Source organism: Pediculus humanus, genomic scaffold (assembly GCF_000006295.1).
Source record: "Pediculus humanus corporis 1103172107378 genomic scaffold, whole genome shotgun sequence".
Taxonomy (NCBI): domain Eukaryota; kingdom Metazoa; phylum Arthropoda; class Insecta; order Psocodea; family Pediculidae; genus Pediculus; species Pediculus humanus.
Genome location: NW_002987006.1, coordinates 1841 through 13560, shown reverse-complemented (window position 1 = coordinate 13560; position 11720 = coordinate 1841). Strand labels below are relative to the sequence as shown.

Genomic DNA, 11720 nt, shown 5'->3' with positions numbered 1-11720 from the left:
GGAAAATATATATAAAAAAAAAAAAAAAATTAAATTAAATATTATCCATCTTCCATCTTTCTCTTAGGCAACCACATCTACCGCCCGTTTATTTTCTGACGTAGGTGAATAATAATAATAATAATAATAATAATTGAGAAATTATTAAACTACCGGGAATTATATAAAAATAATATTTATGCTAATTAACATTATTACATTTTCCGCGCGCGAGAGAAAATTCACATTTCAAACCGTTTATTTATTTATTTAATTTATTTATTTTAAAAAAAAAAAACGTAGTCACGTGACAAACGAAATTTAAGTAACGAAACTACATATATATATATATACCAACGGAATGTAAATTATTAATTTGAAGAAATTTAAACGATTCGCGTGAAAATTTAAACGACGATCCGCGACCGCGATTTATTTTTTAAAAAAAATTCGCCGGATTTAAAAAACTCGCGTTCGTTTTAAAATAACAAAAAAATCGAAAATAAAAAATCGCGAAAAAAAAAAAAACTCTATTACGATGCGGCAATTTAAAGACTGAATGAGAGAAGAAGCAGACGACGACGAACGTCGGCATCGTGACTTTCAATGAAATTTTTTTTTTTTTTTTTTAAGGACTTCCTTAACGTTGTTGGCTTTACCGTAGATGTCGCCACGTTATGAGGTTTTTATTTTCGCTACAACAGAATGAAAAATTTTGCATGCTCCCCAAAAATAAAAATTCATTTCAACACCGAACAAAAAAAAGAAAAGTCAATAATTCTTTTTTCCTTTCCTTTCTTTACGTGGGTCAATAAAACCTTGAAAATTTTTCCCGAACCTGTTTTTTTTTTTTTTTTTTTTTTTTCAGGGGCGAATTTTTGTAAATGTTAACAACCATTACGGTGAATCGAATGCATTTATTTATACAACAAAACTCATTTTTTCAGTAAAAAAAAAAAAAAAAAAAAAAATATTTGGTCCATTTTCAATTTGAAAAAAAAAAATAAAAAAATAAAAAATTGCATTTACGTAAAACTCATCGTGAAAAAAAAAAAAAAATTTTAGTATATACACTTACTTAAAGGAAAAAATCTGGCAAAATGGGGTAAAAAATCAAGCCAAAATTTCAATTTGCACCTGTTAAGAAAGCCTCATTTTGGAATTTCGCCTTTCGACCATTTAAAAAAAAAATAATAATAATAATTATTAATATTACCTTCTGATTTCTCATCGCAATACGAATTTTTCCCTTTTTCCAAATTCATAACATTCATTTTTAAATAAAATGAATCGATTGTAATTTCCTTCGAATCCATTTTTATTTTTTTTTATTTTTTTTTTGTGAAAACATTCACTCGAAATAAAACAAAAACGAAAAAATCCGATTATTATTATTATTATTATTATTATTATTATGTATTATGGACAACTGTTTTCCTCCATATTAAAAAAATCATTAAAGGAAGGAAACCGATTCTCGATTTATTACTACCCATCCATCGCTAAAATTCAAATCGTTATTATCATACGACGCGGAACTTGCTATTAAATTATTTGTGACGAAATTATTTCCTTTCAAAATTTTCTACGGTCAATAAAAAAAACAATATATTGTTGGCACAAAACAACAACAACAACAACAACAACAACCGTACGTATTGAAACACCTTGAAACCGCGCACACCAAACCACTGCATCACATGTTTTTTTTAAACGGTACCTAAACCTCTTTCACATGAAAAATTATAATAATAATAATACGTATGAAATTTTTCATACAATGAAAAAGTTTCAAATTAAAATTCGAATACAAACGAAAACAACAACAGAACAACAACAACAACAAAACAAATAATAATAATAATATTCAATTTTCGATCTGGAAAATTTACATTACGATTCAATATGGAGTGTGTCGCCAAATACACACCAACCACTCACAAAGAACAACTCTACAAGACTACGAGATTAAAATTTCAGGTTTTTTTTTTTCGCAGTTCAAAGGTGGTACGGGTATTTCTTACGATTGGATTTATACCGTTTATACAACGAGTATCAAAGGACAGGGTACCAGTTTTTTTTTTTTTTTTCCTTTCGTTCGTTTCGTTTCGTTATCATTATTACTAGTTAATAATTTTTTTTTAAATTAATTACTTACTGAAATAATTTAGTGTCTCGCGGATTTGTTCCGGACTTAGAACGCTTTGTTTTTCCGGTTTTAATGCCGGAGCCGGTATGAACCAATCCTGATTTTCGTATCCCGTGAATTGCGTCAGAGTATCCGCTCTCAGTTTATACCTTGGTATCTGCTCTTCGAGTAAGCTAATTATTTCTACTTCTGGAATTTCCTCTCCGCTGCACACTTCTGAAATATTTTTAAAAATCCTTTTTATTTTTTTATTTTAGAAATTGATAATTTCACCGACTGACAATAATAATAAGATAACAACACAATTATTTATTTATTTATTTATTTAATTAAAATAAAATAAAACAACAAAACTTCTTCAACTGTCGAAAATAATTTTTTTTTTTTTTTTAAAAACGTACTTGAACAAATGCCAATTGAAATCAGAAAAAAAAAATAATAATAATAATAATAATAATTAAGGAAAAAACTTTTTTTTTTACGTGTACATATTTTTATATATATGTATAAGTACTTTATGAAGTCAAAATCAAATTAAAATTTATGACTCGTAAATAATAATAATAATAATAATATTAGTGAAATATTCGATTTCAAGTACGAGTCGAACAGTCCAGTAAAAAAAAAAAAAAATTTTGAAACGCAAATTATTATAATTAAAATAATAATAAATTTTATAACTCCATCATCACTATTATCACACGGTTTTCATCACATTATCATCATCATCATTATTAAATTAAAACATTAAAGAGTTTTTTAAAATCAATTAATTTTTCAATAATCTCATCATTTTAAAAGTAAAGGATTGATTATATAAAAAAACCTAATCACATGAAAATTTAACAACTACTTAGGTACTTCTTCAGCAACCTTTTGACAAAAGTAAAAAAGTTAATTTAGAAAAAGAAAAATGCGACATCACATCATTGATCATCATCATCATCACATCACAATCAACACAACGATTTTCCTCTTCTCTTCGTTCACGCTTAAAATATTCACAAAAATTTAACAAAAAAACAAGAAATTATAAAACGCGATACAAATCACGACTGATTATGTTTACAAAAACGATCAATAAAACAAGACAAAAAGAAAAAAACAGGCAGTAACTCGTATGACAAATCGTAAAGTAAATTTTAGACAACTACACGATATAATACATACATATAAGTTAAAACGTTTGTCTGTTTGTGTTTGTTGTTATGTACAAAACCCATGCAAAATGAACCGTGAAATTATTATTGTATTAAACTCACACACACACACACACACACAATTCAAAATAACAATGCTCGATCTCAATTATTATTATTATTATTATTATTTTTTTAATTCGAAACGTTTTGAATGGGAAATAAATATGAGTTTAACCTTACCAACAATGTAAAGTTAATATTACAACTATTTTTTTTTTCTTTTTTTATTTTTTTAAACACAAAAACCCATTTAGTTGATGTTATTTAGTTGTGTTTACAAAAAAAAAAATATATATCTTCGGCTTCATTTAATTATTTGAAATTTAAAAACTAGAATGTTCGGAATATAACGTCCTTCTAAAAAAAAAAAAAAAAAAAAAAACACTCAGTTTAAATTAAACGGTTAAAACTTAAAAAAAAAAAAAAAAAGAAAAACGACAGCATTCAAAGTCCATTCGAGATATGGTAGTAAGCTATGCATAAAATTTAACGGAATTAACAACAACAACAACAACAAACTCCAAGGTTATTTTTCATTTAGAAAATTAATAACAAAATTCGGAAAACTCATTCGTGGCATTTTTATTTTTCGCAATTACTATTATTATTATTATTATTATTATTTCGAAAATTGTCTATTTACCTTCGTGCCAAGCGGCTAATATGTCATCTTTTTTTTCATCATTTTTTCTAGAATGCCGACGAAGTCGTGGCCTCCTATCATCATCCGCCGACCATGGGAACATCACATTAAACGTTCGATTATATACGTTAAAAAAAAAAAACAAACCGAAATTAAATGACACCGAAGGGATTCCCCCCTTTTTTCTCCGAGAAAAAAAAATTATTTTTCGTAATGTAAAATCGTCATTCGTCCGCGAGTAAAACGTTTCGTATAATAATAATAATAATAATAATAAAAATTTTCACCAATCTTTTATGTATTTATTATATATATATATACGGAAAAAAATTTCTAAAGAAATCATTTTGTATTAAAATCAGATAGATAGATACGTAATGCACAAAAACACAACAAACAACCTTTATAAAAACAACAACAAAACACAATTTCCTATCTAAAATCAACAATAAACACAATCACAACAAACGTTTAACACATTTTGGGGGGGCGGGGGGTTCATTTCGAAAACCCTGGTTGTTGTTGTTTTCTAAAAACCTTTTAGAAAACGATTTGCACACTTTACACGATATGTACATATAAAATTATGATTGCGACATGATGATTTATAAAAATTTAAATTCAAATTATACCTAAATTAAAAATTACCAATTATTATCATCATTATTATTCCTTTTTTTCAAAGTTATTTAAAGTTAAGACTACTAGAATAAAAAAATTTAATTGAAAATGACACACAATTTTTTAAACAAAAAAATTTTTCTTTTTTTTTAAACGATTACACACACTTTATCCTGCAAATGAAACGAAATGAAATTTTCTTTTTTTCTCACTGTTTTATGAAAAAAAAATTTAAATAAAAAAAATTCTTTTTGCTACGAATACATCGAGGCTAAAAGAAAAATAGAAAAAAAAAAAAAAAAATATTAAAGGTCGTGATTTTGTGAAAACGACGCCCACGCCCACTTTTTTGAAATGAAAATTTTTGGTTTTAGCAAATATCCAAATGGCTGTAAATTTAATTTATTTCCTCGCTAGAAATTATTAAATTAATTAAATATATATTTTTTGAAAGTGATCTACATTTCGTTTGGACGTAATTCGAAAAAAAAAAAAAAAAAATTACAAAATGTTATTAAAGGAAATAAATAAATTTTCATGGAAACGAAAATCGAACTTAATTAAAACATATTTCAATTTAAATAGATGAAAAAGTGTAAAATAACCAAGTGAAGGAAATCCTCTCTCCTCCCCCTTCCCTCCCCTCCACCCCCTTCGAAAAAAAAAACTACTTTCGACATAAATTTTTCTTTGTAAATTCAACTTTCCTTAGCAAAAAAAAAAAAAAAAAAAAAGTAAAATTTAATAAATAAATAAATTCTCCTTTCTTCCTTCCTTTCTTTCTTTCTTTCCCCCCCCTTTTTTTTTTTTTTATTAAACAAGGCGGTGAATTAAATTATTATTATTATTATTATTTTAATTAATAAATATTCACTTTTATTAAGTTTATCAACCTTTGACAACTTTTCACCTTATATAACAAACACTTCAATAACAAGTTTAAAAAAAAATAAAACGGGGGATATAGATAGTGTTAATACGCTAAACAATTTTAAAAACTTTTTCAATTTTCCTCCCCTATCTCCCCCCACCCCCCACCTATTTCGAACATAAAATTTTCACGTAATGTATTTAAATACGTACATTCGTTCCAATACGTACAGAATAAAAAAAAAAAAAAAAAAAAAAATGGAAAATTATATAACAATAAATACTATTATTGTATTTTTATTTTGCCAGATGATATAAATTTTGTCTCTCATTATATAAATGCTAATTTTTTTCTTTTTTTCTTTTTTTTTTTTTTTATGGCTTGTTTTACACAATAGAGTTTTATACTAACTCGATATAAATTTAAAAAAAATTGGGAGAAAACAATAAAAAAAAAAAAAAAAAAATTGGCGCGAAAATAATCAAAACATTTAGAAAAATTCTTTAATATGAATTTTAAATAATTTTTTGAACGGGGGAGAGGGGAGGGGGTTTGTTTAAACCATTAAAACTTAAAACAAAATTAATCAATTAAAAATAATAAACTAATTACGAAAAAAATTCATTCATTCATTCATTCATTCATTCATTGAAAACCTCTAAAAAAATAATTTTTAAAAATTTACCCAACTAAACTATATAAAACATAAATTTTTTTTAAATGTGAAACCACACACTACATTTTTTTTTATAATAATCATAAAAATTTAAACGTGGCGAAAAATAATTAATAATAATAATAATAATAATAATAATAATAATAATAATAATAATAATAATAATATTTACAAAAAAAAATATTCACTTTTTATACAATTAATAAAATTATTAATAATCGCTAATATAACAGTAGCTTGTTCGACCTGAACACGAAAAACAATAAATTGATTTGATTTATAAAAACGAAATACACCCGCCATTAAAAAAAAAAAAAAAAAAAAAAAAAAAAAAAAAAAAAGTGCAACATTCAATTAAAAAACAAAAATTTTAAAAATAACGTTGGCGTCTATTGGATAATATCCAAAAGTGTTAAACTGTGGCAAAGGTAGTAGTAGTAGTGTTAACAATTTTGGGAATACAATTTCAAACATAAAAAAAAAAAAAAAAACAATTCATTACTTTTTCCCAAATTATCCCAAATTATTAATTAAAAAAAAAAAAAAAATGTTTGTGATGTAATAATGACTATTAAGTTATTATTATTATTATATTTTGCATATATACTCGAATCAAAATTAAATTGGGGCAATTTGGTTTTTTTTTTTTTTTGGAAAAAACCAAAGTCAAATTTATCAAAAATAAGTTTACTACCCCCTGTTGAGAACACACCTTCTTGTTTTGGTTTATTCTTGTCTTATTGAAAATTATTTTATTGGCAAAACAACACAAAATATGTCATAGATTATAAAATGGAGGAAACATGCAAGATAAACATAATAATATTTTTTTGTATTTTTTTGCAAAACATTCTCGACCAAAAATGAATTGTTTTGTAAACATAATGATAAATAATTTTTAAAAAAAGACTATCTAACAATAGATAGTTTTAATTAGTTTTATGAAAAAAAAAACCCTAAAACAAAATATTATCAAAATTAAATTTTCAAATTTAACCTTTTTAAAATATTATTTTTATTATTTTATATATATATAAAATAATAAAAATAATACTTTGTTTACACAAATATGATAAAGACAATACGGTTCAAAGTTTAATTGCTTTTAATGATGTCATTATTATTATTATTATTATTTTTTCCTCAATAAGAAAAAATTTTTATAAAATGTGCAAATAAAATTATTAATATGAGTCAATATATTTAAAACCTATTATTTAATGTCGTTTAAAGAAAAGAAAACTAACAAAACTCAAAAACAAATCGCAATGAAAGAGTTGAAGCTTGAAAAAACATGCGGAAAAATATTAATAAGTAATATATATATAAAATAATAATTGTGATGAATGTAAATCTGGTCATTTTCAAATTAAAATTTTCCCTATATAAAACACATGCCAAAAAAATAAAAACATATTATTTATATTATTTAAAAGCCTTGAAATAGAAATGAATAAATAAAATTTTGTTTTGCCAAAAAACAACATCATGTGACAGAAGACACATACGATACCTTTAAAAAAGTAAATTATAAATCCCCACAAAATTAGGTTTTTTAATAACCAATTTTACTCAATCACCCAAAAAATACCTGTTTAATATTATTAAAAATAAAATAAAAATTTTAAATTTAAAAACATACCTAAATATCTTAAGTAAAAAATTTAAAAAAAATGAAATAGAAACATTAATAATTTAGCATGTCAGACGACGACATTAAATACTATTTTCAAGTGTAACACAAATCGTTATACTTAAAATATGTAAGCGATAACTTTCAATCAATCAATTTCTAAAGAATAATTTAAAATAAATTATAAATTTCACTTTCAAAATTAAAATATGATTAAGGAAATAAGTTTTTTAAATTCTTTACTTACCAGTTAAAGTCGAAACGTCTTTGGATATTTCATAAATTTCAGATCCCCCAACTAAAATGCTGTTTCCGGGTACCGATGTTTGCGCTCTGGGTCTGTGGTGACCCAAATTCCCCTGGTTGGCCAGCTTGATAGCTGACTCTAACAGTTGTGGTATCTGATGAGCCTGAATAAAAAAAAAAAAAAAAAATTTAAATATTACAGAGTGTTGTGACCGAATAGTAATTTGGAATATAACAAATTAGATTGGGCTAATTTTCATTAATTAGATGGTTGATTATTACACTGTTACTTTTATTTAAAAGCATGGATTTCACAGCGACTAAATAATTGAAAAACTAAATGTCATTACTTTGCCCTACTACATTATTACATTATTTTATTTATTTTTATAACATGACAACTGCATACATTGTCAAAAATTTATTATATATAATTTCTGTTAAACTACAACAAAAGAAATTTAAAATTAAAAGTGAATACTGCAAAATAAAAAAAAAAAAAATTGTTTAGAGAATTAAATAAAAAACTGTCATTATTATTATTATTATAAAAAAAATAAATTAAATTTATTTTTGTAAATGACTCAGTAGGAGATCCACAGTTCTGGAGCTCCTGTATACGGTTACTTACGTAATCTATTGCTGAGTTGATTAAAAGACTTACTTGAGTAATAAGCAGCAGATGTTATTAAACGCTTTATAACTTGAGACAGCATTTACATATCCGAAAATCATGGGACAAATCTAACATCCAGTTTAATTTTTAAAAAAACCCGCAATCAGACATAAAATCGATGTGTATGACCTACATCAAAGCTTTTTTTAATTTATCAGCAACGGACGACCATATCATTTAAAAAAGGGTATATTATATAAAATTAAAAAAAATTATAAACGTTTAATTTTAATAATAATAAAATTTTTTATAAAAAAAAAAATAATATACGTACATAAATAAAATAAAATCTCCCTAATTAAATGATAAGTCCTAAAGTCAAAATTCAAAAAAATATATAACTGTTAAATTCACCATTTTAAAAAGCTGCCAACCCGAAAAAATTTAAAATGACATCATAGAGTCAAAAAAATTTACACAAAAAAAAAAATTTAAGCGGGAAAATTAAAAGATTTGCTGAGACGATATTAAACTATTATTATTATTATTATTATTAAAAACATTTATTTATTTTCAAAAAAGAAAAAATTAAATGAAATAATTTCAAGTTAATGATAATTTAAATTTTGCTATTAGATAAAAGAAAGTAAAAAAATACTTGCATTATCAGTATAAATTTTTCTCGTTTTTACCTTGTGATTTACTTATTTTATTTTTATTCTTTTAATATTTAATTTTTGTTAAAGTTTTATTTTTAAATTTACAAACTCCCCCCCCCGCCCCCACAAAAAATGACAAATTTAAAAAATATTAAATAGCTGAAGAATTAACTTTTGAAACGGATTATGATTAATCTTGCTTATAGCAAATTTCTCTCTAACAGTAGCAATTTATACACTCAACATGATGTACATTTCATTGTAGCCACCTGCTGCACAGTGAAATGTTTTGTTGGAGAAGTGATAAATAATGATAGAATAATCAGTGTCGTAACAATGTCTAAAGTTAGAGCTTTATATGATTTTTCCGCGGAACCGGGTTCTACGGAATTGTCTATATCTGCCGGTGATATATTAACTGTTACTAGACGGGATATCGGCGAAGGTTGGTTAGAAGGATCTAACAGTGATGGTAAAGTAGGCTTGTTCCCGGCGGCCTATGTTGAAGATTTAAATAGTGAACCGCCAAACATTCCGCCCCCTCCTTTTCCTTCTGCATTCGGTGCAGGAGAACCTAAATATGAGCAACCAAATTATATGTATTCCGAAGTTCCTGCTCAAGATTGGACAAATTCATCCGACTGGCAATCACAATCGGCTCAACCTGAATGGGATGACGGAGATGAAGAATGGGACGACGATTCTGAAACGGGCACCACCCATCCAGTGAGCCAAGGGCCAGCATCAGCTCATTTACAAATTTCAAAATCTATGAGTGGTTCAGATTTGGGTAGGGTTAATGTTGGGAAAAGTTTTAATAGATTTTCAACCTTTGTTAAATCTGGTAGTGAAAGTTACATTTTAGGAAATTTAAAAGTATCGGGAATAATTCAAGACAAAGACAAAATTGTTATATATGATACTAGTGAAGGAATAATGTGGGAACCCATCACAGAACCCTATTCTTGTATGATAGCATCACCCAAAAAAGAATCTAAATTAAGAGGATTAAAGAGTTTTATAGCATATCAGTTGACTCCGACATTTAATAAAATTCAAGTTTCTAGAAGGTATAAGCATTTCGATTGGCTTCACGAACGATTGGAAGAAAAATTTAGCATTATTCCAATACCCCCACTTCCAGATAAGCAAATATCTGGACGTTACGAAGAACAATTCATCGAGCACAGGAAAACTCAATTGCAAGCATTTGTTAATTGCGTTTGTAGGCATCCTATACTTTCACGTTCTAGTGTTTGGAATCATTTTATTACATGTACAGATGAGAAACAATGGAAATTAGGTAAAAGAAAAGCTGAAAGAGATGAATTAGTAGGTGCAAAATTTTTTTTAGCTTTGAATGCACCTGAAAAAGAACTGGAAACATTTATTGTAGAACAAGAAACAGAAGATTGTTCAAAATTTATAACAGCAATGGACACATCGATTAAAATATTATCCTCGACATCTTATGATCAGACGAAAAAATATCAGGGGTTATACAAAAAAGATTATGAAAAAATAGGTCAAGCTTTCCAGTCATTATCATATGCTTTCAGCTTGGATAAAACTCCTGGCAACCCGAGAATGAATTTAACAAATGCTATAACCACAACATCCGCCATTTATTTGGAAATAGGAAAAATGTTTGAGGACCAACCTAAAAACGACTGGGAACCGTTGGGAGATGTTTTACACATATACAAAGGCATCATTTCTTCATTTCCAGACATAATCAACGTTCACAGGAACACATTGAATAAACACAAGGAATGCGAAAGGTTGGCTCACGAAGCCAAAATGTCTCCATCAGAATTGAAAGATGTTAAAAAAAGAGCTGATGTTGTTTCATATGCACTCCTAGCTGAAATAAATCATTTTCACAATGAAAGAGCTGTCGATTTTAAAGGAGCCATGCAAAGTTTTCTAGCGGAACAAATTAAATTTTACCAAAACATTGTCGATAAATTAAATGTTGCTCTATCAGCCTACGACTAACACAATATAATAATCGATATATATTTATTATTATTAATATATTATTAATTATTATAATAATTTTTTTTTTTTTAACAACTTAAAGGAAATATTGTGAAACATGACTTTTATATTTGAATTAATTAATTGCTTTTATATTTAGGTGAAATTTGGGTGTTTAATATATTTATATATATATTTATCGAAATGAAAAATAAAAATAAATTTATTCTAAATAATGGGAAAAAAAAATATATTGCACTATATTTTATGTTATTTTTCACATAATAATAATAATAATCGATTAATGTATTGAAACCAAACAACAGCAACAGCAAAACTAAAAAAAATCTTTTTCTACATCAAATTAGCTTAAGCTTTTTTTTTTTTTCTAACCTGTTATCTGATCTCTGATTTATTATATATGTACAATAATAAACGGGCTTAT

General features: G+C 25.8%; 3 protein-coding genes across 3 annotated transcripts; 1 reads left to right on the top strand and 2 right to left on the bottom strand.

Moving 5' to 3' along the window:
* Nucleotides 1–2020: 2020 nt before the first annotated feature.
* Phum_PHUM024350 (uncharacterized protein) lies at nucleotides 2021–2618 on the bottom strand (the record flags this gene model as incomplete). The annotated part of the gene is made up of 3 exons (XM_002422891.1): nucleotides 2021–2102; nucleotides 2134–2364; nucleotides 2611–2618. 3 exons carry the CDS (start codon nucleotides 2616–2618, stop codon nucleotides 2021–2023), a joined length of 321 nt encoding a protein of 106 aa, XP_002422936.1.
* A 1016-nt stretch (nucleotides 2619–3634) lies between these two features.
* On the bottom strand, nucleotides 3635–4076 carry Phum_PHUM024340 (uncharacterized protein; the record flags this gene model as incomplete). Its single annotated transcript, XM_002422890.1, has 2 exons — nucleotides 3635–3687; nucleotides 3974–4076. The coding sequence occupies 2 exons, from the start codon at nucleotides 4074–4076 to the stop codon at nucleotides 3635–3637; spliced, it is 156 nt and encodes a 51-aa protein (XP_002422935.1).
* Nucleotides 4077–9631: 5555 nt separating this feature from the next.
* Phum_PHUM024330 (Sorting nexin-9, putative) lies at nucleotides 9632–11293 on the top strand (the record flags this gene model as incomplete). Its single annotated transcript, XM_002422889.1, has 2 exons — nucleotides 9632–10326; nucleotides 10366–11293. 2 exons carry the CDS (start codon nucleotides 9632–9634, stop codon nucleotides 11291–11293), a joined length of 1623 nt encoding a protein of 540 aa, XP_002422934.1.
* Between the last annotated feature and the right edge of the window lie 427 nt (nucleotides 11294–11720).